Raw genomic sequence first — 27,549 nt, 5'->3', positions numbered from 1 at the left:
GTCTGGAGCACTTTATGCCCATTAATTTATTTAATCCTCAACCACCCTATGAACTAGATCCCTTTATGATTCCCATTGACGTATGAGAGAACTGAGGCACAGAGAGGTTAAGTGACTTGCCCAAGGTCCCATGGGTGGGCGCCAGTGGTCCAGCTCTTAAGCCATATCTAGTGCAGAGATGGGCAAACTATGTCTCGAGGACCAAATCCAACCCACTGCCTGTTTTTGTAAATAAAGTTTTATTGAGACACAGCCACGCCCATTCATTGACATGGAGCTGCTTTCAAACTACAATGGCTGAGCTGACCAGTTGCAGCAGAGATGGTGTGAACCACACAGCCTGGAAGATTTACTCTCTGGCCCTTGACAGAAAACCTTTGCTGACTCTGCTTTGGGACCTTCTCTGATCACCGTCCTACCACCTGAGCCGTGGGACCTCCACAGCCTGCTGGATTTGGGGTGTATTTTGTGGGTTTAAACAAGTGATCATTTTGGCAGCGACTGGAAAGAAAGCCCATATGCTAGGAGGTGCTGTGGAGGTACCCTCAGAAGGCTGACTTCTCATCTCCATCACGTTTCTTGGTTTAAGATTGGGTCAGCAACATGTGTGCAGGCACCGTCCTCAGCCCCCTGGGAAGGGAAGGAACCCTAAGACTCTTTCCGCTCGGTTCATTTAATCCCAAACATGCAAACAAATAAGCAAATACATAAACTACTAGTTCAGATTGTCTTAAGTGCTCTGGAGGAAATAAAATAGGGTGACTTGCTAGACCTAGGGGTTCTCCATAGTCACTGGAGAATTTTTTAAAAGGCTGATGTTCAGGCTTCACCCCCAGAAATGCCTGATTCAATTACTTTGAAGTTGGGACTAGGCATTGGTTTAAAAAGAAAAAAAACACCTAAGGTGGTTATAAGGTTCAGGACGGTCTGAAGGTGGGTCACAGGTGACAGTGAGACAACATTCAGTGGATGGGCAGGCAACTTCCCTAAGGAGGTGGCCTTTGGCTAAGCCAGATGAACAATCAGGAAGCGGGAACGGCATGTGCAAAGGCCCAGTGGCAAGAGGGAATATGATGCAGGGGGTTCAGCATGACCAGAGCTTGGGCTGCCAGGAGGGCGTGGGGAGAGATGAGTCTGAAGGGCTGCCAGGGCCTGGGTCTGAGAGTTCTGAAACCAGTGTTGTTCAGATGCAGGTCTGAATGCCTCAGTGGGTCATGAAATCAGTTTAGTGGGCCACAGCTGGCACTGGGGGGGAAAAAAGAATACAATAGAAAATATTCATGTGTGTTGCACATGAGGTCAGTGTGGTTTCTTGAAACTTTTATTTCAAGTTTTATAAAGGTGTACACTACACGGCATTGTAAAATGTGTTTCTTACTGTGCGTCTCAACGATTTTGAAAGCCACTGTTTTTAGCCCCTGTGAGTTTGGAATTGAGCCCAAGGGCGATGGGGAGCCATTAAAGAGGTTTTAGTGGGGGTGTGACAAGGTCAGATTTATGTTTAAAAATCTTATACGAGGAGCATGGAGAACGGTTTCAGGGGAGGTGGGCCATGGAGGCTGGGAGGCGCCCCTGGGGGCTGCTGGGCTGGGTCCTCAGGAAGCGAGGATGAGACCTGAATGGTGTCCCGGGCACGGAGGGCCTGCAGGTAGCTGCCAAGAGGATGCATGTACCCACAAGAAGTGCCAGGGGAGTGGAGGGGCCGGAGGGTTGGAAGGTTGAATTTCAGGTTCTGCCTCCCAGCCTTCCCTGGGGAGCCCTGACCCTGACTTGTCACCTTTCCTGTGGCCCAGGTATTGTGTGCATGACGGACCTTGGGCTCTTCTTTGAACACTTCCTCTTTGCTAGACGCTCTGCTAAATGCTTTCAAGTATTAGCTCATTTAATACCCTCACAACAACTCCATTGGTAGGTGCTATTATTATTCCTATTTTATAGATGAAGAAACTGAGAGCCAGAGAGGATAAGGTCGCAGCTACGATCAAGTTGCACAGCTGGGACTCCAGCCAGGCAGTGCAGCTCCAGAGTCTATGTTCTCTAGCATCAGTACAGGGTCCATGGGAGCCAAAGTGCCTGAGTTTGAATAATAGCTGAGGGTTGTCACGAGGATTCAATGAGCAATACATTCAGTGAGTAACACACATAGAGCAGTGACTAGCTAGAGCCTAGTGAATGCTAGCTAAATAGTTACTGGTGCTATTACAGTCCCCCAAAGTGATACAGCAAGTCAGTAGTAAGGCTGGGGTTCAAACTCACATAACTAGCAAACAGAACGGCAACTCCAACTACCAGGGTTTGGATCCCACCTCTGCCTCTGGCCCTCTGGGTTGCTGACGTGCCAGACCAGTGTTAGCTCTTGTTATTAGGCATTCATTGTCAAGGACTTCGAACCAATTCTGGCCTCAGTGGTGACCCCTTTCCAAGTATGAGCTGTCAGTCACTACTGTTGAAGGTCAAACAGGAATACAAGTGCCAAGGCCAGGGTCGGGGTTCAAGCTCGTAGCCAGTTCACTCCCAAGTACCTAAAGCACAGTTTATTTATTTATTAATATTTATTTATTTATTTAGGCTGTGCCGAGTCTTAGTTGCGGCATGCGGGCTCCTTAGTTGCGGCATGCAGACTTCTTAGTTGCAGCATGCATGCGGGATCTAGTTCCCTGACTAGGGATCGAACCTGGGCCCCCTGCATTGGTAGCACGGAGTCTTACCCACTGGACCACCAGGGAAGGCCCTAAAGCCCAGTTTAAAAGAGGCCAAGACACCGAGGTTTATTTCTCTTCTGCTCCCTCAAATCCTTAATCTCTTCTCTCTGCCCAACAGTGGACCCAGATTAGAGCTTCAGGCTCAGTTGGGCCCCTGCACCCAGGCCCATGAAGGCCGCAGGAGGGGGCAACCTCAGAGAGTGCTACAGACTCACAGCCCCCAGGGGCCACACGGCCTGGGCAGCTCCTGAGTCTGACCTGGTTTGCCTCCTTCCTGTCTCGTCTCGGAGAGCTGTTTTCCTTGGCGTAGGACAGGGATAGGTGACCCCACCTGGCTGGTTCAGGCCTAGGCTCGTTCAGCCTCCCAGACAGTTGGTTGTGGCCTCTTGACTTCCCCAAGTTGGCACAGCCTTGCCTGCCTTGGCTCCCGTCCGCCATGCCATCCCCTGCAAGTACGAGTGGCCCTTCCTATACTGTGTTTGTCCTGTCAAGGTTGACAGACTCCCCGAGCCACCGTCTGTTGGCTTTTTGGGGAGACTCTGGCTGCTGGGTTGCTGCAGACATTCCTCTCAAGTCTCGTCTTTTCTTGGGGTGTAGAATCAGCTAAGGAAGCAGGGTAACCAGCCAAAAGCTGGTGCCCATGTTGGCCAAGACTAGGCAAGTGAAAGGATTGTAATTCCATGAATATAGCACCTGGTGCATGTTTGGAGAACTTGAAAATGCAGTATACAAACAAACTGTTCTTGACAACCAGGATATGAGCTAGGCACCCTCTTACAGTCTCTTAAGTTTTGTTCATTCGTTCATTCACTCCATCCTGTGCCAGGCACTGTCCTAAGCACTTGGGATAGATCAGGGACAATCTAGTTACAGTCTCTGTTCTCATGGAACATGTTGGGTCTCAAGCAGCATCATCCAAATAGAAATGTAAATGTAATGCGAGTTAGAAACACGAGCCGCAAGTGTAATTTGAAATTTCCTAGTAGTGAAATTTTACCTAATACATCAAAAGCTAGTATCATTTTAATATATAATCAATATTTTTACCATTACTAATGCATTATTTTACACTTTCTTGGTACTGAGTCTTAGAGTTCCAGGGTATGTTTGGACTAGCCACATTTCAAGTGCTCAAGAGCCACACATGGCTCATGGATGCTATATAGGACGTAGCAGGAAAGGTAAGCATCATATAACTAAATATTCATTACAATGGTAATAAATGCCATGATTGAAAAGTGCAGGGTGCAGTGAAAACTGCAGTAAGGGGGTGGTCAAGGAAGGCTTCCTGGTGGCAGCAACATTGTGACATTTATGCAAAAACCTAAAGGTGGGGGTGGTGGGGGTGAGCATCCAGGGCAGAGGTAACAGCTGTGCATAGACGCCAAGGTGGCAAGGAGCTTGCTTCTTCTGAGGGACAAAGGGTGGAATGCCAGTGTCACTAGAGGGTAGAGTAGTGAGCGACGTGATGGGAGAGAGTGGCAGGGTCCCCTGAAGTGGCCAGCATGGGTCTGGTGCAGAATGCGGCTGCACTGATAAATGACAGCTGGCACTTGGAGGGGCAGCTACATCTTTTAGTTATTTCACATGTCCAGGGACTTCCCTGGCACTTCCAATGCAGAGGGTGCAGATTCGATCCCTGGTCGGGGAACTAAGATCCCACATGCCGCATGGTGCGGCCGAGAAAACAAACAAGCAAATCACACATCTAGAAGTTGGCTTGGCCAGTGTATTGGATTCCTCCAGGACAGCCCGTGATGATGGCTCAGCCAGCAACCGTTGCTCCTCTTCTGGACCAACAGACCCCCCAGTCTTATTTGGTTGGCCATGTGCTCAGGCCAGAGGGATGAAGGATGATTAGACTAAGCCGCTTTACCGTGATCCAGTTCTCCCGGATGAGACGTAAGTCGATGTGTGCTGGAGGATGCTGATACAGTCCTCTGAGATACTGATAACATGAAAGGGGCTTGGGGGTGGGGGGGAGTCCCCTTTTACACTTCCTTCCTTCCTGCTCTGGATAGGGTCATAGTAAGGTGTGTTGCTTGGACCTGTGGCTTGTGACATTTTCTGCCTGTAGGAGAGGCCAAGAGATGTGCAGACCTAATGCTCACCTAGGCCCTTGACTTTCTTGACCCTCCTGGGCCACCGTTGCCAGACATCTCGTAAATTGCCATTAAGCACGTCCGTATAGTTTACTGTGAGGTGCTCTGTGTGGAGTGAGAAAACATTTACTTACCACTTACTACTTGCCAGGCATTCTTCAAGGCACTTTATCTCACTTCATCCTCTCAGTATCTCTCTTAGCCCGGTTGTACAGGTAAGCCAGAATTCACACCCAGGTGTTTCTGCTGTTTTTAACCACCATTCTGTACTGCATCTCCGTTTTTTTAATCTGTTCGTTTGGAAAGTTTATTCCCCCACCCCAGAACAGCATTCTTCTAAAACAGGGTTTTTCTTTGGCACTTTGGATATTTGGACATTTGCTTCTTTACTGTGGGGGCATCCTGTACCTTGTAGGATGTTTAACAGCATCCCTGACCTCTACCCACTAGATCCCAGTAGTACCCTTTGCAGTTGTGACAACCAAAAATGTGTCCAGACGTTGCCAAGTGGCCCCTGCAGGACAAAATCAATATCCCCTCCCCCCACCCCAATAAGAACCTCTGCTCTAAAAGGTGTTTTACTGCCAACCACCTGGTTAGCTCTGTAACTTTGTGCAGGCTATTTAATTTTTCTGGTCCTCAGTTTCCTCTTCTGTAGAAGGGTGGGAGGGACAATATTATTGACCTCATTTATTTTGAGGATTAAATGAGCCGATATATGGAAAGCAACTAACATCGTGTGTGGTGTACAATGAGCTCTTTCTCAGTGTGAAGATTTGGCTCAGATGCCCCTCTGGCCTATCTTCAGCTAACAGGAACTGCTAGCTGGATTTTACCAGCAAGAGTGAATTCCATGGTCTGCAGTGAAATCTACCAGGATGTTGATTCTGGGAGTCAGGGGTTCCATATGTCTTGCCCCGCCAGTGGATGCTCGGAAGTTAGATCAGTACCTGGCACATAGTAGGTGCTCGCAGCATTTCTTGAATGAATAAATGACTTAAACCCTTGTGAATATCTATAAAACTATTTTTTTAGGTTCCCCCTTAAGGTTTCTCCTGTTCTTCCTTGTCTTCCTTTGTTTTGTTTTACTAGTTTTTTTTTTTTTACTTTTTAAAATTTTTTACTTTGTTTTTTGCTATAGCTGTGTTTTTACCACCCCAGGAATTATAGATCATGAGGATTCTTTGGTGCTGCTATCAGCTAAAGCATCATCAGCTGGGCCAACCTAACTCAGGAGCCTCGAACCTGTTTTAGTCATCCCCTTAGCCTGTTTCAACCCCACAAGGCACCGTTTGGGGGTTTGTTTGATTTTCCCCAGCAGGTTCTGGCTGAATATTAAACCTTACCAGGGGCAGATCTTGGCAGAGGGGGTGGGCTTTTGGGTTTTGGCTGCATGTAGAATTTGGAAGTCCTTTCCCCTTTTGTGTACAAACACCATGGTAATACAGCTTCTTATTACATGTAGGGGAAAAGGGGATACAAAGGGTCACACATGTCCCTGAAACCTAATCCTACCACTGAAAGAAAACCAGACCATAAGTCAGGATGGCATTCCCATCCCTAAGCCAGTTTCATAAAATGTACCTCGTGTTCTTCCATTGGATCCTGATCTGAAGCACAATGTTCAAAAACAGATCAACTCAGGGAATTCCCTGGTGGTCCAGTGGTTAGGACTCGGTGCTTTCACTGCCAGGGCCCAGGTTCAGTCCCTGGTCGAGGAACTAAGATCCCACAAGCCGTGTGGTGCAGCCACAAACAGACAAACAAAACGGATCAACTCAAGGGGTCTTTGGCTGACATGATAAATTTGCAGACACTAACTGGAGTTTTTTGTGAAAAATCAGTTCCCAGGTTTCCACAGTAAGCATGATGAAAGCACAGTGAAAGTAGTTACTGCAATCCAGCGCGGGTGTGAACGGCTGTCTCTCTCAAGTGGCCACCATTTTGTGAACTCCTCTGTTTCCAGTGCTCTGCTGGTCTCCACTGTAGAAATGAGGGCTTTCTACTTGCTTAAGTGTGTATATAAATATTTAGAGGTGTGGTTCTTGACCAGGGAGATTCTGACCCCAGGGGACATTTGGCAATGCCTAGAGATATGTTTGGTTGTTACAATTGGGGGAAGGAAGTGCCACTGTTATCTGGTGAGGACAAGGGCCAAGGATGCTGCAAAATAGCCTGCAATCCACAGACCAGCTCCACACAGCAAAGAATCATCCAGCCCAAAATCTTAAGCATGCCAAAGCTGAGAAATCCTGGGATAGATAGAGGTCCATTGCATCATTGGCCAAAAACCCCGAAAATAACATGAACGTCCATAAATTGGGGAATGACGAAATAAACTTTGGTATATCATTTCCTTGGAATACTGTGCAGCTATTAAAAAGAATTAGGTGGCTCTATGGGTATGATGTTGAAAATTGCCCACAGTATGTTTTTTACATAGTTTTTTTTGTTAAAGTAAATTAATATCTGTTTTAGTAATATTAAGGAATTTTTCTAGGCATGATAATAGTAGTATGGCTGTTTTCAAAAAAAGTTTTGGGTTTTTTTTAGAAATTCATTTACAGATAATATTTACAGATGAAAGTATATTTTGTCTGGGATTTGCTTCCAAATACTATGAAAGGGGAAGGAGATGGGTTGGAAACAGAACACGATTGGCCATGAGTTGGTTTTGGGGGCTGGGTGATGGGCAGAGAGAGATTCATTACATGAGTTTGGGTATTTTTGTATATGTTTGGGATTCCACATAATATAAAGTTGCTACACACACACACACACACACACACACAAATGCATTGAAGAAAATAGGGGATAGATGATAAATAAATGTAAACAGACAGACAGACAGACACAGATTTGGCTCTGTAACAGAGAACTGAAATCATAGTGGCATAAATAGTCTAGAAGTTAATCTCTCTTTTATATAAAAGTCTGAGCTGACATACAGATGTAGAGAACAAACGTATGGATACCAAGGGGGAAGGGCGGGCATGGGATGAATTGGGAGATTGGGATTGACATATATACACTACTAAGTATAAAATGGATAACTAATGAGAACCCCCCCCAAAAAAAAGCCTGAGCTGACAAAGCAGCTCTGCTCTGTGAGATCATCAGCAGCCCAGACTCCTTCCATCTTGCTACGTCATCCGTAAAGTGCTGCCCTTTTCCTCATGAACAAAGATGACTATCACATTGCAATCTAGCAAGTAAGAATGGGAGAAAAGGGGAAGTTCACCCCACTATTTTAAGGACATTACCTGTGTGTTGGATGCATCACTTTTGATTGCATCCTGGCCATAATTTAGTCACACGACCACAGCCTAACCGCAGGGAAAGCTGGGATATTCATTCTGGGTGGCTGCATGCCATGCCTAGAGTCACAGATTCCTTGATTGTAAAAGAAGGGAAGAAGAGAAGAATTCTGGGGATCACCTAACAAACTCTGCCATGGCATCGCTCAAACTGTGGAGGATGGTTAGTACAGACGAGTGGAACTATGGAGGACTTTATCTTTTTCCGTTATACGTTGCTCTAATCAACTCTTTTATCATGAGCGATTTTTCTTTTGTAAAAAAGAATTAAATAGAAAAAAGCTATCGATAAATGATGCATGCATGATTGTATATAATGCTGTGAGGCTCTAGGGTCTTCATTTAATATTCACTACTTATCTGCTGACCGTTTAGTGCCAAGTACAGTGACGATACTAGATGCCAAGGATTCAGCAGTGAGCAAGACAGAGTCCCTCAGAAAGTGAACCAATGAATAGGCAGCATGTGTTAAGATCATAATCAGACTTGTAAAGACGAACACAGCAGGGTCAGCAGGTACAATGTGGGGAGTGGTTAGAGAGATGGGGAAATGGGTTTGCTACTATGATCAGGGAGGGCATCTCTGAGGAGGTGACATTTGAGAAAACACCTGAAGGAAGTCTCTGGGAAAGCTCTGGGGAAGAGGGTGTGTGGCGGAAGGAACTCGTGCAAAGCCATGGGATGGCTTGAGTAAAGCAAAACGCGCAGTGTCCCTGCAGGAGAGGGAGGAAGAGCAGACCTTCTGTTACCTACCCCGGTTCTTGGACTCTTGAATCAACAGAAATTGATAAGAGGCCAGAGGAGAAATTCAGGCAAGGCTTTACTGGGACTCGTGCTGCAGCACAAGGGAGCAAAAACCAGTAATAGGTTCCCTTGCTGGCTCCCTGAGAGGGGGCGAGCTGGTCCCTTAAATGGGATGAGGGTAGGGGTGGGTCGAGGGGCCGAGGTGGAGGCGTGGCTTGGGTGGTCTGCCCACCCCCCTGGTGGTGCTGTGTGCAGGGTGCATGCGCAAGTACCCTGCTTTTGTGCCTGGCACCTAAGAAGTGGCAGTTGGGTTTTTGGTCTTTTTGTATCTTGTTGTTCATAATTTGCCCCAACTACACATGCGTGCAGTTATTTGAGCAGTTATTTTTAATCCCTTTTGGTTTCTTTGTACTCTGTCGCTGGAGGAGATGTTTGTCCAGGTGCAAGCACTGCAGCAAAGGGTCCAGGTCCCAGCCTGTCTCACTTCCAGGAGATAAGATTGGAGGGGTGTTCAGGGCCCACATCATGTGGCGCCTTCGATCTGGTGTTATATTAAGCCATTTAGGTATTACTCTGATTATGGCCAAAAGGTGTTTTTCCTAATTATTTGCAATTATTTTCAAAATGTGGAAGAACATTCCATTGACACAGTGGAATGCAGTGGACCGAGATTTGTGTCCTGTTCAGCTCCCTGTCATTAGCTCTGGGACCTGAGGACATTTATTTAGCTTGTTGGCCTCTCAGTTTCTTTACTTGGAAGGGTAGAGAAAAGAGTTTACTCTGTATCCTGTTCTGTTCTATGAACTGTACAAGCAGTAAGTCAGCCTCACAGTAGACCCAGGTGGTACCATTTATCCCCATTTGACAGGTGAGAAAATTGAGGCAGAGAAGTCAAGCAAGATCCCATACCACTGGTAAGTGGTAGAGCTGGGATTTGAACCCAGGCACCTGGGCACCCAAGGGGGTCTGCTTAGTCACCCCACTGTTCTGGGTTCCTGCTGGCTCTGCCCAGCTCACAGGCTGGATGGGACAGGGCAGTGAAGAAAGGTTTGTGGCAGCGATATGCAAGAATGTAGACCCTACACAAATGTATTCATATGATTGTAATACTCTCGGGTCATTCTCTTCATTCAAAATACAATTTTTAAAATTTCCAATATATACAACGGAATATTACTCAGCCATCAAAAACAGTGAAATAATGCCATTTGCAGCAACATGGATGGACCTAGAGATTGTCATACTGAATGAAGTAAGTCAGAGAAAGAGAAATACCATATGATACCGACCTATTGTATCGCACAGGGAACTCTGCTTAATGTTATGTGGCAGCCTAGATGGGAGGGGAGTTTGGGGGAGAATGGATAGATACATGTACATGTATGGCTGAGTCCCTTTGCTGTGCACCTGAAACTATCACAACATCGTTAATCAGCTATACTCCAATATAAAATAAAAAGTTTAAAAAAAAATTTCCAAACCCCTAATGAAATAATTGATTCAGGCCGTGAGCATCGGTGGATGAAACATTAAATGAAAGGTTTGCAGGGAACTTGGTGATGGAGGAGGCAGGGTGTTGTCAGCCAGGCCAGCTGACCCTTACTAGCATCACCATAAGGGGGACACCTGGGCATCGTGCCCCTCCTGATGTGACGCGGTGGGGAGAACTCAGCACCGCTCTGAAGCATTGTTCCCCACCCAACAAATCCAAACCTAATCTCATTTTAAAGCAAAATCATGGGAAATGTGGTAGAAAGAGAAATAAGTTAACAACACCATGAGGAAGCAAACGGAAAAATCCAGAACATGAGATAGTCTACAAGATAAGTAACCTACTTCTCCAACATGTCAATAGTCTGTTAAAAAATAAAAGGCGGGGGGAGGCTATTCTAGCTTAAATAAATGTAAGAGACACAATAAACAAATGTGATGTGTGGCCTTTGTTTAGATCCCGAATTTTATAAACCAACTAAGGGCACGTGGAGACAACTGGGAAGGTTGAAGATGAACTATGTTCAAGATGGCACCAGGAAGTATTGTGACTTTCGTTAGGTGTGATTATAGCAAGTGTCCATATTTTTAAATGAAGTACTGTGGAGAGAGGAGACTTCAAGAATTCGTTTAAAAATTTCACCAAAAAACAAAATAAGACAAAACCAAAAAGCTTTGAAGAGACGTGTGTGGCAAAATCTTGAAAACCGTTGAATCTGAGTGGTGCTCAGTGATTCATTTTACCATCCTGTCTGCTTTGGCATATGATTCAGATTTTTCATTAAAATAATTTCTAGTCCTTACCATGAAACCATCTTACCAAAAAAGGAGGGAAAAAAACCCCTAACTATATGAAATTGCATAAAATTGAGCTAACCTCAAAACAAGAAGAAAAACATTTAAGAACTCATGAGTCACTGCATGGCCCATTCAGTTTCAGGGTAATGATGTAATTAGAGGAGATCCGTCATTAGGGAAGATTAATTGTAAGACATCTGCTGCCGATGTGGCAGATGGCGAGAGAGTACGACATTCAGCATCAGACATCCTGACTTTAAATCCATCTCTGCTACTTGTAGTTGATTCTAGACAAGTGACTTAAACTTCTTGTCCTTGCTTTCCTTGTCTATAAGATGGCATCTAAGTTCAGCCAGTCTCATAGGGGCTATTGGGAAGATAACATGAGCTCAAAGCTGAAAAAGGACTTAAAACAGTCCCTGGAGATTTCCCTGGTGGCGCAGTGGTTAAGAATCCACCTGCCAGTGCAGGGGACACGGGTTCGAACCCTGGTCCAGGAAGATCCCACATGCCGCGGAGCAACTAAGCCCGTGCACCACAACTTCTGAGCCTGCGCTCTAGAGACCCACAAGCCACAACTACTGAGCCCGCGCACCTAGAGCCCGTGCACCGCAACAAGAGAAGCCCACGCACAGCAATGAAAACCCAACGCGGCCCCCCCAAGATTATTAATTAATTAATTAAAAAAAACCCAAAACAGTGCCTGGTGGGACTTCCCTTATGGTCCAGTGGTTAAGACTCCATGCTTCCACTGCAGGGGGTGTGGGTTCAATCCCCGGTTGGGGGTCTGATCCTGCATGCTGTGTGGGAGCCAAAAAAACAACAGCAACAGTGCCTGGTTCCTAGACAGCGTTCACTGCATGAGAATTAGTATTTTTCAGTTTTGTAATGGTCAGTGCTCCATAGGGGCACAACTAAGGATTTGGGTAGGATTAAAGTATTCTGATATTTCGTTTTTAGTATTGTTTCTTTTCCCGTTTTTGCAGTATCTGCAGACCATACCCCTGCATTCACATTGAAATGTCCTTGCTCTGTAGCCTCAGAACCAGTTTCTCCATGGCTTCAAATGGATCCGGCCCTTGCGGTGGTCTGTGGTTGGGTGAGTTAGAAGGAGAGAACAGTGATGGGCTGCAGTGTCGGTGTCGTGTCTGCTGAGGGCTGGGACTGGACTCAGAGCAAAATGCCTTCGCGATTCGAGAAACGCTGCCTTCTGCCGGCTGCTGCTTGCTTGCCTGTTGGGGAGGTCCTGGGGCTCCCCGTGGCCTCCGAGCACTTGATGTTCTCCAGCCATCCCTGGCAAGGGCAGGCCTTCCCTTACAGTAAGAGTACCCTGGTGTTCTGCTTTGTGCCTTGTTTTGTTGGTTGTGGGTTGGGTTTTTTTTTTCTGGCTCTGCATGAGAAATATTCTATAAAGCTCTGCATTTTGCTCCAGGCCTGTGCTGAACCCAAGCTGAAATCAGCGGGATGTGTGTGGTCCCATCTCGGTTGTCACCGCACACATTGGGTGCTTTTTTGAAGGTTGCCTCTTGTGGGTCTAGTGAATATTGGAAAATGCATTGTAAAATGCAAGCATCTGAACTTGAGTCATGTGAACTTTAGCCGATCTCAGGAGGTCATATACTGTATGATTCCATTTATATAATATACTTAAAGTGACATTTTCGAGATGGAGAAAGGATTAGTGATTGCCAGGGGTTAGGGGTGCTGGAGGGATTAGGGTGGAGGTGCTTCTGAAGGGGTAGCATAAGGGAGACCTTTGTGGTGATGGAATAGTTCTCTCCTGATTGCAATGGTGGTTACATGAACCTGCAGATGAGGTAAGATGACACAGAGATACAGACACACTGCACCAGTGTCAATATCCTGGTTTTGGTACTGTACTATGGTTATGGAAGATATAATCGTGGGGCCAGGGGGAGGGATTTGAATGAGGGGTATCCAGGATCTCTCTGTATATTTTTTACAACTTCTTATGACTCTGCAATGATCTCAAAATAAAAAGCAAAGCTGGATTCTTCAAAAGAAATGGGCCCTTGTCTTACGTGCTATCAGGGCTGAGGGAAGTATAGTAAAGCTCTCCCATTGACGGCTTTTATTCTGCACCAAGTTCACCTGCAAGAGAATTTATCAGACCTGAAAGAGAGAGCTTAGTCTGGGGCTAAGATTCAAGACCCAGGCTGGTTTTCCTTTCTGACGTAAGACATAAAACTTTTCTTTCTGACATAAGAACTTCATCTGCATGACTGGAAGCCGGTGCTGAGGAGTGGACTGCTGTGCAGGCGTACCTGTATTCAAAACACTGCTCTGTCTTCCTAAGAGCGTTTTGGATAAAGGCTTTCAGATAAAGGAATGGAAACAGTACAAGGTGTGAGGACCCGGCGTGGCCATTGGGAATGTAAATTAGATCAGACACTCCGAGGCAATTTGCCAATGTCCCTTACAATTTTAAAGGCAGACCCAGCAGTTTTACTTTGGGTGTCACCCCTAGAGAACTACATGCATGTGCACCCCAGAAGACCCATCCCAGGCAGTGTGGCATTAGTTATAACCAAACTTGGGAGAACTGAGGACTGGCCCAGAGCCCTGGGAATCCTATGCAGCAGCTAAAAAGAATAAGCTAGATCTCCGTGTCATGAAATGGATGAACAACGAGACATTTTCTTATTAGAGCAAAAAAATGTCCTAGAACAGGATGTTCAGGTCAATGACATTATAAAAACACATTCATGAAATACATTTCTAAAACAATATACTGTGTACTTTACGGGTATATATGGGTGTTTTGTGTGTTTATGACTAGAAAAAGGTCTGCAAAGCTATTCATTATATTAGTAATTGTGGATACAGCTGATAGGAGATAGTGACCAAAGGTGACTATAATTTTATCTAAAATTCTAAAATTTATTGACACATTTTGAGATATTACCTGGGTCATTAAAAGTGTCTCATAAGAAAGTGCAATACAGGTAATAGAGCTATTTTCTCAGCAGGAGGAGATACATCTCTGTGACTGGGAGATCTAACCCAGCCATCTGGGGTCACCCATTGATGAATGCCACCTAAGACTGGAGAGCAAATCCCAATCTAGAGTGTCAGCTTCATTAGAGCAGGGAACTTGTCTGGCTGATTTGACACTGTATCTTCAGTGCCTGGAACAGTCCCTGGTCTTCAAAAAAAAAAGTGAAATAAATTAGTGAATGAGTAACAGCTTTGCTTTTTTGGTATGTCATATGAATAGAGTCAGTGATTCTAAATGATTGGCAGCCTGACTCAGTGAACGAATCAGTGAATGAATTTAGCGTCAGCTGTGTTCCTACTTTATTAATCTGCCTTCTTCATAGCCTTTGGAGAGGAGACTGAAAGTACCTCGTCATCTGGGGAGATGGTTCCCTATGTATCCCAGCCTAACCCCACAACTTCTATTAAGTAACATCTTCCCCACTGTAAGGGGACAGAGTGGAGGATGGAGATGTGGACAGGAGGAGGGGCTTGTGACTGTACCAGTCAGCATGTGGCGTCCTTCCCCCTAGATGCTGAAGTCGTCCATAGTGACGGCAGCCCCTGAATTTCACTGTGTCTGCAGTTTATTCCTACTCTAAGTTTCACACTGAACACCAAAGATGTGCTGTGCAAGTGTCAGAATGAGGATCACAGTCTTCTAAGACTAGCTACTCAAAGGTGGTCTGTGAACTTGCACTGCCAGTAAAATAGACACCTTCCAAGGTTCATGTCCCGTGGGAAAGAGCATCTCTTCTCCAGCAGTTAATCCCAGGCCTCTCATTGGGCTCCACTGAATCATGTGACCACCCCCCCGTGAGCCAGTCACTAGACAGAGGGATGGGAGATGCAAATTGCCAGGCTCTGGGCCTGTTAGTCGGTTAGCCCCCCCCAAGCCACGTGGACAGAGAGTGGGGGAGAGGCAGTTCCCCCAAAGAAAGAAAAGATGCTATTGCTGTGAGACGCCCCCCCCGCCCCCGGCCAGGCCAAAATGCCAGGAACCCGCTGCTCCCGCCCTGTTCTTTCTTAAGCGATGACTTTCTCCACCATGCTGTGACTCTGGACATTTCTGCTTTCTCTTCCTGCTTTCTGAGTTCAAAGCAGGGCTACCAAAATCCCTTTGCAATGTATACACGTATCAAATCATCTCACTGTATGCCTTAAACTTGCAAAATATGTCAGTTATATCTCAATAAAGCTGGGGAAAAAATAAAACTAAGGGGGCAGGGGAGCAGGAACACCAAGGGCATGATAGCCAGGCAGAACTTAATAGTATAATAACCATAATTAACAAACACCTGTATCATGTGGCCAGGAGCTCTTGGACCACTTCTCCCCTCTGGGATGGCCTAGGGGACAGTAGCGTCCAACATCCATGTACTTCTGACCATGTCCTACATACATTGCTAACACTGGAAGGAAGAGTAAACGAGGGTTCTCAAACTCCTTTCCTGGAGAGGCCAGGCAGGTCCTATAAATGAGTGTCCCGGGCTTCCCTGGTGGCGCAGTGGTTGAGAGTCCGCCTGCCGATGCAGGGGACCCGGGTTCGTGCCCCGGTCCGGGAAGATCCCATATGCCGCGGAGCGGCTGGGCCCGTGAGCCGTGGCTGCTGGGCCTGCGCGTCCGGAGCCTGTGCTCCACAACGGGAGAGGCCACAACGGTGAGAGGCCCGCATACCACAAAAAAAAAAAATGAGTGTCCCATCCAGGGTGGTGACAGTGGCAGTGACCGACACAGTGTTTGGAACATATAACAGGCTGTCAGTAAATATTGGTTGAATAAGTACATTTATTCATACAGCACATTCATCCATCATACAACAAATACTTACTAAATAGTTATCAAGAACCAGGCCCTGCAGGAGATTTTGGGAATGTAGTGGTGGACAAAATAAAATCCCTGCCATCAGGGAGGTTATAGTCTGGTTGGGAAGACAGATGGACAACAAATAATGTATAAACATGTCTAAAAACTGTTATAGTGACTGGCGTGTGAAAGAGAGGGGCATGGGTCTGCGGAAGGTGCCGTGGGAGAAGGGGCCGCATTCGGGAAGGGCCTGGGGAAGTCATGCTAGAGCTGAGACCTCTGAAGGGCGAGCAGGAGGGAATGGTGTTCCAGGCAGAGAGAACAGCATGTGCAAAGGCCTCGTGACAGGGAGTGTGGAGTGAGAGGAAGGCCAGCACCCTGGAACGAGACAGCAAGTGAGAGGAAGCCGGATCAAAGCTGTGTTCAGAAGTCTTCGCTTTGTCCTTAGAACAATCAGAGATTATAAGCAAGGATGAGGTGAAGGGGACAGGGACATGTTCAGATCTATGTTGTCAGAAGTCCCTCTGGCTGGTCTACAGAGAACAAGCTGGAGGGAGGCCAGAATGGCCCCAGGGAGACAGGTATGGCGGCCGTGGTAGTTGTCCAGGGCAGAGAGCGTGGCGGCTCGGCCCTGGGCAATGGCCGTGGGGTGGAGGGTTCACGGGTTCCGTGGTTGTTTACGAGATGAACTTGCCAACACCCAGTGATGGATTGGATGTGAGAGTTGAAGGAGAGGGAGGAGGGAGGATGATCTGGGCTTTTGGTGCGAGCAGCCGGGCCCTCCACCCCCCACCCGCGATAGGGGAGACGGGGGCAGAGCCAGTTCACGATTAGCAGATGTATTTTGAATGAACTCAAATGGGGTGTAGGTGGCCAGAAACGTCCAGGTTTGGGCCACAGCTGTTGTCTATTCAGAAGCCTGTGATTGCTGTCGGCAGGTTTGGATTGCTAAGTCCTTGAAAGATGCTGGGAGTTGGCCCTCCTCTCTGAGGGCCCCTTGGTCGACTGGCCATCTGTCCTCTCCATCCAGCAGGCAGGGCCACTGTTCCCAGCCAAGGTAGCAGTGCACTCGGCACGGGGGTGGGGGGGTGCGGAAAGGTGAGCCGCCCACTCGCCTGGGACCCTCCATCTGCTTTTGATCCTTCCCAGCCTTTGAAGTTGCCCCCAGCCCCCACTCTCCAGCTGTCATCTCTTGGGCCCCCCCAGCAGCCCCACGCTCCCCCAGAGCTTCTCCATCCCCGGGGACAGGGGTGGTGACAAGGGTAACAAATGATGGCAAGCCGCTGGCAGCAGCAGGCTGAAGAGAAGGCAGAGGGTAGGGGCTTTCGGATGCCTCTTTCTTCTCGCTTCTCTTAGCCCGGATCTGAAGCAGCAGGGGTATCGGGGTTTTGCAACAGTGCAAAACAGGAAAAAAAATTTTTTTTGTAAATGAATCCCACTCCTTTGCTTCCTTTCCCTGCCTTCATGAAAGGGAAGCTGAGTCTTTCTCCTCCCCTCAGACTCTGTTAAAGACTCTGATTTCTCTCTAACTTCCCCTGCAAAGAGAATAAGCTGGTCTCCTATTTCAGATAATTGCAAGGAGGGGAGGAGGGGGAGAAAGCAAAGGACGTCTCACCCCAAACTGCAAGAGAACTGAACTCTGCCCATCAGACCACAGTAGGAACCAGTGGTTTCCAGATGGTCCTCATGGCACTTCCCAGTGTCGACCTGACATAAAACGAACTGTGTGTTTCAAGCTTTTGTCTGTGTGAATGCAAATAATGTCAGTAATTACTCTTTATTGAACACCCGCTCACTCATGCCTTTTCTGACTTAATCTGCAGGCTAACCTGCCTGGGAGGGTACTATTTTCTCCATTTTTTTGGATGAGGCTCAGAGAAGTTAAATAACTTACCCAAGGTCACAAAGCTCATAAGACACAAAGCTAGGACTTGAACCCATGTAGCAGATGACAGAGCTGGTACTCCTACTAGGTTGCTTAGTGGGTGTTGGAGCTGAATGGATCCTGGGTTCAAATTCTGACCCAATTTTACTCGCAAGCTGTGGTTAAGAGCACAGACCCTGGAGCCAGACCACCTGCTTGTGATAATGTGGCTCCACCACTAACTAGCGGTTCACTTTCTGAACCTCAGTCTCCTCATCTCTGCCCACTTCATAGGATTAAGATGAGCCAATACATGGAAAGAGCTCCTGGCTCCAGAGTAAATGCTCTTGAAGTGTTAGCTATTTTTATTTCTATCATCTGTAAAATGAGCACTATAATTGGGGCCAGGTTAGGACCTTCAGAGCCCTCAAAACACCAAAGAGATCAACGCCCCCTCCTCTGCTACCCCAGGTAGTTCAATAATAAAACAGTATGACCCATAAAACAAGAACACAGAATTCGCCCTGTGCTGAAATTTACCAAGCTTTTTATTTATTTATTTTAAAATTTTATTTATTTTTTTATTTTTAGCTGCATTGGGTCTTCGTTGCTGCGTGCAGGCTCTCTCTAGTTGTGGTGAGTGGGGGCCACTCTTCGTTATGGTGTGTGGGCTTCTCATTGCGGTGGCCTCTCTTGTAGAACACGGGCTCCAGGCATGCGGGCTTCAGTAGTTGCAGCACGCGGGCTCAGTAGTTGTGGCTCGCGGGCTCTAGAGCGCAGTCTCAATAGTTGTGGCGCATGGGCTTAGTTGCTCCGCGGCATGTGGGATCTTCCCATACCAGGGCTCGAACCCATGTTCCCTGCATTGGCAGGCGGATTCTTAACCACTGCATCACCAGGAAAGTCCACAAAGCTTTTTTTTTTAGATCCTCATGGCAGAACAGGAAAAGTTCACCAAACAGGAATGATCCACATTTCCTTCGTGCCTATGCTTTGCTCAGACCTAAATCTGTGTTTATTAGTTGGCCTGTTGGGAAATAGAAGTTGATAATTATATCTCCCTGGGTGGTTGAGAGAATTAAAGGAGATAATGTAAAAGTAATTAGGGAAATTGCCTGGCACGTAATAGGTGCTTGGGAAACGGGAGCTATGGTTAGAATTTTTGGAAGGATTTTTCTCCCTGAGTTGTCTTGAACTATTCATGTTGCTATACTTTGTTGTTAATGGTTTGCTTCTACAAGATAGCAGTACCCATAAGCTATAGCTGGCAGCAGGAAAAACAATGGTCAGGTTCTTAATTCATGGTCCTGTTTACTGTGTGAGGACTAACTTTTTTTTTTTAATATATTGTATTTATTTTAAGGACTACTTTTTGGGGTTCTGTTTGTTTGTTTGTTTGTTTTTTGCCGCACCACGCAGCTTGTGGGATCTTAGTTCCCCGACCAGGGATCGAACCCAGGCCCTCAGCAGTGAGAATACGGAGGCCTAACCACTGGACTTCCAGGGAATTCCCAGGACTAACATTTCTATTGCTTTGGCTTTGCTTATATATATTTATTTGCCTCCAAAGGATGGTGCCTTTGAACTGCTCTAGGTATGTTTGAATTTTAGATCTTACATTACCTAACAAAGACCCTAGTGCATTAAATGTAATTATTGATAAATTTAAGTTTAAATCTATCATTTTTTTCTATTTGTTCCATCTCTTCTTCGTTTCTTTTTCTCTACTTTCTTGCCTTCTTTGGATTAATCAAGTATTTTTATTATTCCATTTTCTCCTCCATTAGCTTGTTGGCATATATTTATTATTTTTATTCTCTAAGCAGTTACCCTAAAGATTATAGAGTGTGTCCTTGATAAATCTTAAAAAGTTTACTATAAATTAGTACTTGTAACCACCTCAAGGAAAATGCACGGTCCTTAGAACATGTTAAGTTCATTTAGTCCTCTCCTACTCTTGAATTTACCCTTTTATGTTACTCTCCATCCCTTGCTGAATTTTCATGCTTCCAGAATATTCTTTTGTAGTGCAAGTCTATTTGCTACAAAGTGGCAAATAATCTTAATTTTAGTTTATTTCATTTTTGAAGGATTTTTTTGCTGACATAGGATTCTACCTTGGCAGGTGAAATTACATTGTTTTCTAGTTTCCATCATTTCTGTTGAGAAGTCTTATTAGTCCTTCTTTAAAGATTTGTCTTATTTACCCTCTGGCTGAATATATTAATATATTCTCACATATGTATAGTTTGACTATGATATGCCCAGGAGTATTTTTCTCTGTACTTATCCTGCTTCTGATTCACAGAGCTTCTTTTTTTTTTTTTTTTTTTTTTTTTTCTTTTTGCGGTATGCGGGCCTCTCACTGTTGTGGCCTCTCCCGTTGCGGAGCACAGGCTCCGGACGCGCAGGCCCAGCGGCCATGGCTCACGGGCCCAGCCGCTCCGCGGCATATGGGATCCTCCCAGACCGGGGCACGAACCCGTATCCCCTGCATCGGCAGGCGGACTCTCAACCACTGCGCCACCAGGGAGGCCCCACAGAGCTTCTTGATTCCATTGACTTGATGTCTTTCATCAGTCTTGGAAGGTTTTCTGTCAGTTTTTCATTAAATATTGTTTCTAAGTTGTTCTCTCTCTCCTCCCCTCTGTGGCCCCTATTACATGTATGTTAGACCTTTTCTCCATGTCCCATGTTTCCTTTATGCTTTTTTTAAAACCTGTTTTCCAAACTTCTTTCTGAGATGTGTCTACTGACTTATCTTCAAGTTCATTCTTTTCTTCTGCTATATCCAATCTGTGGTTCAACTGCTCTATTGAGTTCTGAATTTCAATTATTGTATTTTTCAGGTTTAGAATTTCCATTTGATTTTTTTTAAGGATTCTAGTTCTCTAGTAGCATTGTCCATTGTAAATCTCTTTTTTTGATCATATTATCAAGGTTGCTGGGAAGTCCGTGTTTAGTTACTCTAATATCTGAATCTTATATATGAATTTGGGTCTTTTGTCTTGGTTTTTGATTGTTTGGCTTTGTCTCCTTGCATGCCTGGTAATTTTTTATTACATGCTAAACATTGTGTATGAAAAATTGTGGAAACTCTGGAAGATGACATCTTCCCCAGGAGAAAAGTTGCTCTTCTGGCAGGTGGTGATAGTAGCGGCAAATCACTTTGATCCAATAAGGGATTAAAATGATTCAAGACAGGATCTATTTGGTTGGTCTTTACTCCAAGGGAATGACCTTTCAGGGGTTTCATTAAAAGCCTGGTGTGTTTACCAGGGATTCTCATCCTTTTTTATATATATATAAATTTTAAACATTTTTTTCATTGATTGCTGGGAAAATGTTTCACTTATTTATTTATTTGGTTGTGCTGGGTCTTAGTTGTGGCAGGCAGACTCCTTAGTTGTGGCTAGCCGGCTCCTTAGTTGTGGCATGCAAACCCTTAGTTGTGGCATGCATGTGGTATCTAGTTCCCTGGCCAGGGATCGAACCCGGGCCCCCTGCATTGGGAGCATGGAGCCTTAACCACTACGCCACCAGGGAAGTCCCGAGGATTTTTATCCTTGATGGGCCATGAACTCCAATTTTGTCTCCCTAGTACTGGGAGATTGCCAAAAGCTCTGCTTGTCTCTTGCCTTCTTTTTTTTGTTTGTTTGTTTTTTTTTGCTGTATGCGGGCCTCTCACTGTTGTGGCCTCTCCCGTTGCGGAGCACAGGCTCCGGATGCGCAGGCCCAGCGGCCACGGCTCACGGGCCCAGCCGCTCCGCGGCATATGGGATCCTCCCAGACCGGGGCACGAACCCGTATCCCCTGCATCGGCAGGCGGACTCTCAACCACTGCGCCACCAGGGAGGCCCTCTTGCCTTCTTAGCCACCCCTTTCTGCTTGACCTCTTTGACTCTTACCCCACCCAGCTTAGGTTTCAGCAAACGCCTCAAGGGTAATGACTGTCAACAATGTCAGGCTAACTTCCCTGTGGTTCTCATATCTCTAGGATCTTAGCTCCTTGGGTCCTACCTGCCTTAGTATCCTGAAGTCCAATTTTTGTCTCCCCAACTCAATGAGACTGGAAAACGTAAAGCTGCTTCTTTTTTCTTCTGTGCTTATAAATCGGCAAATGTCTTGAGGTGAAAAGTAATAGAGGTCAGACTTAATTCAGTACATGTCTCACATCTCTCTGGGATCCTGGGCCCTCCAGTCCTACCTTAGTTGCCCTGCAAGGCCTTAAAACAATGTTTCGTAGATTTTATTTTTTATTGTGATAGTGAGATTGAACCAAAAATAGAAACAGTTCCATTATAACTGGGAGGTGAATTCAATTGGAGAGTTTAATACAAATTAGGAAAAATGGCTTATTTTCATTTTCTCCAATATTGGAAGAAAATGCAAATTTAATCCATGTTAAAAGGAAAACTCCAGATTAATTAAAGGTTTAACTATAAAAGGTAAAATTCCAAGTCAATAGTTTTAAATGTAGACAAATTTTAATATCCAGGGGTTAGGGAAATCATTTCTACACCTAGGGAAAACATTCATTATTGAGTAAATATATAAGATTTTTTGTTGTTGTTCTACAAGACACCATATATTTTAAAAAAACAGACAGATGAAAGGTTAAGAAAAGAAATTTACAACATCTAAAACCAACAATGGAGAGCAGTTCTCCTGCGTTCCCTTAACCCACTGCTCCCTGACCGGGAGCCCATTTCCAATAAAGTCTTTTGCTTTGCCAGCAAAAAGAAAAAAAAATAGATAAATAAAACCAACAATGGACTAATACCTAGACTCTACAAGGCACTCTATAGAGCAAATCAACAAAAAAGGGGGAAAAGAAAAACCAGTAGAAAAATGGGCAAGGATAAAAGATATGAATAGACAGTTCCTAGAAACTCTTGTGGCCCACAATTATGTGAATATATGCTCAAACTCTCTAGTAATCATAGAAAGGAAAATTAAAACAACTATGAGATAATTGCTTTCCATCCAACAGTTTGGCAAAAATTAGAAAGCTGGACAATGCCAAGTGTTAGCAAGAATTGATGAAATTAGAACGCTTATGCACTTCTGGTGGGAATCTGGATTAGCACAGGAATTGTAAAGAACAATCTGCTAGTACTTGGTCAAGTTCAGTTCACATATACCCAGTGACACAGAAATCCTCCTCAAATATTTATACGTTTTAAGAATGTGTATTGTGTGTGTAAGCACACATATATAGGTACACATTACATATATATGTATATTATTTTTAATGAAAATGTTCATTGCAGCATTGTTTATGGTAGCTGAGAGATGAAGGCATCCTAGGTGTTCATCACTAGGGCAATGCATAAACACAATGGAGCGAGTATGCAGTATGGAATTCTAGCTACAAGCTGAATAACCATCCAGCAACCTATACACATTATAAAATCATGGTGCAGACTGGAAAAAAAATCCCCATGAACAGAATGAGGTCTCATGCATAACACTATTCATGTAAATTAAAACACATGTCACAGGACTTCCCTGGCGGTCCAGTGGTTAAGACTCTGCACTTCCAGTACAGGGGGCACAGGTTCGATCCCTGGTCAGGGAACTAAGATCCCACACGCCTCACGGCACTGCCAAACACACAGACACAGACACAGACACACACACACACACACGTACGTCACATAAACAGTATAGCATCATTTACAAGGGGACATATTTACATATTTAATACATTAGAGGCATTGTGTAGGGCGGGGTGTAAAATGAAAATAAATAGGAATTAAAAAAATTTTTTTAAAGAAGCTAATTGTTCAGTTATAGATTTCGCCTCTCCCTCTCTCCTTCCAAGTTCCTGTCTTCCTCCATCCCTTCCTTCCCGTCATCCTCCGACAGATGTTAATCGGATGACAGAGTGAACAAGATTCTGTATCAGGTGCCGTGGGGGAAGTAAGGATGATCTCCACGTTGGCCTGGCCCTCAAGGACCTTAGGCAAGGTCCATGGTGAAGACACCAAAGCTTTAGTAGCAATACTCAGTCCTAGAGTTAAAACTCACAGACACCTTCTTGTTCTGCTGTAACATCAACACATGCTATTTCGATGTGCTGAGTGCTCTTGAGCATGACAGCAGTGCTCAGTAAACTCAGAAGCTATGTGACTGAGGCCAGAGTGTCACATTGCTGTTTGTTTTCTGATGACACATAATCATGGGGCTCAAATGCAAAGGCCTGTAGAGACCAGGAGGAAATACGAGGAAATGGAAAAAGAGGGTCAAATGTAAGACACTAGGGAGTGGTGGGGACTGTGGTGAACTGGAGCTCATATGCCTTGACCAGATTGGACAACCAGCTGATAGTTGCCATGCAGGAACCTGTCAGTATTCTTCCATTTTTCAAGAGAAGCTGAAACTCTAGATTTTTATGTGAAATCGCCTTGTTTTTAAATATTGGCAAATGCTTCAAATATTTTTAAACCCTGAGGAGGAGGAAAAGCAATTCATTTTATTTTTAACCGGATTTGGCCATTTAGCTAACAATTTGCTGCCTCTAATACCCGTACTCATAGTATCTGGATGTTTAGAGACCAATGCAACTTTTTACAGCGTTGTGTATTTTTGAACCTTCGACTATTTGCATACACCCAAAAGGATGACGGGACTGAGTTTGGATAAAATGCAAATTTCTGGCAGCTACAGTCAGACAATAGGTTCAACGTCTGCTGTTTGCCAAGCTCCATACCATATGTTTTGACATATTAAAGGAAAGAGATACCAAGGCCTCTTTCTGGAGTGCCTTGTGGCATTTGGGGAAAGAGAAAACCCATGTATACATGTGAACACTTAGGACCCAAATGTTCATCAGCTAACATAAAGACTTCAACACTGGAAGCTGATTTGTGTGGAATTTTCTCATCTGATTAAAAACTATAGATAAAGTACTTCCTATATGCAAGTCCTGGGATAAGTGATTTCTTTCTTTGTTAAAAATTAAGTGTTTCAGACACACAGAGATGAAGAGTAACCCTCTGACCGCAGTACGCCCACCGCCTTGCTTATAGACTAAAAAACAGGAGGTAGCAAACTTTTTCTGCCAGATATGAAATATTTTCAGCTTTGCAGGTCTCTATGGCAACTACTTTACTCAGAAGTTGCAGCGTGAAAGTAGCCACGAATGATACAGTAAACCACCAAGCAGGGCTGTGTTCCGAGAAAACTTTACTAATGGACACTGAAATTTGAATTCCACATAATTTCACAGGCCGTGAAATGTTATCCTTCTTAGGATTTTGTTCAACCATTTAAAAATGTGAAAGCCATTCTTGGTTCATGGGTCACACAAAAACAGATGCTAAGCTGGATTTAGATGGGCCAGAGTTTGTGTCAACCTCTGAACAACATTGTTGCACAGTTGAAGCCCCAGGGTACCTCTCCCCAAATTGCATCCCCCAGTGATCCCTAGGTAACCATTCTCTTGAAATGGGTGTCTATCATTCTTATACATACTGTTATCTTTTTATTGCTTATGTCTGTATCCCTAAATAGTGTATAATATTGATTTGTATATTTTGAATTTCACAGAAATGGTATCATACCTTGGGTACGCTTCTGTCTCATTGCCTGGTACTTTGTTTGGCAGTCTGTCCATGGTGCTGAGTGGAGCTCCAGAGCAGTCTTTTTCACTGCTGTATTGTATTCCATTGTGTGACCATTCTGCCTGTATTCTTCATTCCTATGGTAGTGAATGGACATGTAGGTTGCTGCCTGCTAAGTCCTTTCTTTACAGATCTCATCTCTTGTCATCTTCACCATGACCTTGTTAGGGAGATACTGATAATCCCCACTGTCCAAATGAGAAAACTTCTGACTTAGAGCAGTTTGGTAACTTGGTCAAGGTACTGAGTACTGAAATGGAATTTGAATCCACAACCGTTTTACAGTGGAATCTGAGTTTATAACCATGTCAGTTGGTACACTGCATTCTGTTAGCACGGTGATAAACGTATCCTACCAAGGATGACCTTAGATACTGATTTGCAGTGATTAAACTTAACCTTTTGCCGAGGACAACTTGAATCAGTGGCACACGTTATTGGTTGTAGTTTAGTCCTTTGAAAATCACCATGTCCGATGTTGTGCGTGTTAACCAGAAACCTCACTCCCTATATGTGACATCATATGGTATTTGTCTTTCTCTTTCTGACTTACTTCACTTAGAATGATAATCTCTAGGTCCATCCATGTTGCTGCAAGTGGCACTATTTCATTCTTTTTTATGGCTGAGTAGTATTCCATTGTATATATGTACCACATCTTCTTTAGCCATTCGTCTATTGATGGACATTTAGGTTGTTTCCATGTCTTGGCTATTGTAAACAGTGCTGCAGTGAATGTTGGGGTGCATGTATCTTTTAGAAACAGACTCACAGACATAGAGAACAGACTTGTGGTTGCCATGCGGGAGGGAGGGATTGGGAGTTTGGAATTAGCAGATGCAAAGTACTATACATAGAATGGATAAACAACAAGGTTCTATTGTATAACACAGTCTATTAAATATTAAATTATATTAATATTAAACTATATTTAATATCCGGTGATAAACCATAATGGAAAAGAATATGAAAAAGAATGTGTGTGTGTATATATATATATATATGTATAACTGAATCACTTTGCTGTGCAGCAGAAATTGACATAACATTGTAAATCAACTATATTTCAATAAAATAAATTAAAAAAAAAAAGAAACCTCATTCCCTGAGTGGGTAGGAATTTAGGAGGAATAAGTACTGACATAGCACAAGAGTTGGAAAAGTTTTCAATGAAAAAAAGAGAATGACCCAGGAGACTTGTCCCTATTCTTTTCTGCTCCTGCCCACAATAGCATTTATCAAGGTCATGGGTAATTCAGGAGCTAGTGTGTTCTTTCTTGGTAGGGACTGCAGTGCTGGGCTGTGGGGCTCTGCTGCCTAGAGGGACTTTTTAAGTATCAATGACACCTTTTGAGCCCTTGTCCATCTGTACAAGTGACACCGTGTAACACCACGTCCATTCTCTCTTAACTACAGTCAACTCCACCTTCTCTTCATGCCTCTGGCTTTTAGGAACCCAGTCCTCTCCCTCTCTACCTGTTTCTCCCTTCCTCTACTGGAAAGTCTCCCTGGCTCGCTCCAGCTCATTCAGATGATATTTAAAAGAGACCCAAATAAAATTTTTCTAATGACAAAATACAATGGGAAGGAGGGGAAAGTTTTAATCAAGTGGGTGTATTCTCCAGAGGGGAGCAAGCACTTCATTTCAATTCCTCATTTCCCTCTGATGGAAAGTTTAGTGAATTTTTATGATGTAGAATTTATAAGATGGCTGGGTTTAGGTAATCAGCTTTAATATTTATACTCCTAGGGAAAGAAATAGGAATCATTAGTAAGCATGCATAATTAATGAATAAATTCTATTTCCCTTTGTTTTCTTTCAGGTACAAGGAAATGCTAGAACTAGTGATCTCTCCCAGCCTTACTGTAAACAGCGATCGTCCGGGTAAACTGAAGGTTAACTGTGCCGACGCTGATGTCTGGACTCTGAGTGGCATAGAAGGTAGGCCTCCTGCTGTGCGTTTTGGTGGGCCCTGTGGTGATCCCCGCTCGCCCCACGGACTATGGTAAGGGACGGATAGCCTTCGGCACACATCCTCTCACAAGTACTGTCGTTACGACAATTTCTCCTCCCACCCAATTAGATTTTTGACTCTGGAC

The 27,549-nt window shown here is 44.7% G+C and overlaps 1 protein-coding gene across 4 annotated transcripts in view; it reads left to right on the top strand.

Moving 5' to 3' along the window:
- The window catches only part of EYA2 (EYA transcriptional coactivator and phosphatase 2), a 260,087-nt gene that overhangs the window by 55,442 nt on the left and 177,096 nt on the right, over positions 1 to 27,549 (top strand). For 2 of the 4 annotated variants that reach the window (XM_082645804.1, XM_082645803.1), the window contains exon 1: positions 27,217 to 27,391. In XM_082645804.1, coding sequence (XP_082501930.1) covers positions 27,238 to 27,391 — 154 coding nt within the window. In that variant the 5' untranslated portion in view covers positions 27,217 to 27,237. Of the gene's footprint in view, positions 1 to 27,216; positions 27,406 to 27,549 lie in introns of those variants that run through there. The other 2 variants (XM_082645805.1, XM_082645806.1) reach the window with 2 other exon arrangements.

Source organism: Mesoplodon mirus (genome assembly GCF_964341445.2).
Source record: "Mesoplodon mirus genome assembly, chromosome: 15".
Lineage (NCBI taxonomy): Eukaryota > Metazoa > Chordata > Mammalia > Artiodactyla > Ziphiidae > Mesoplodon > Mesoplodon mirus.
Note: the sequence above shows the minus strand (reverse complement) of the source record. Positions and strands in the feature narration are given on the sequence as shown.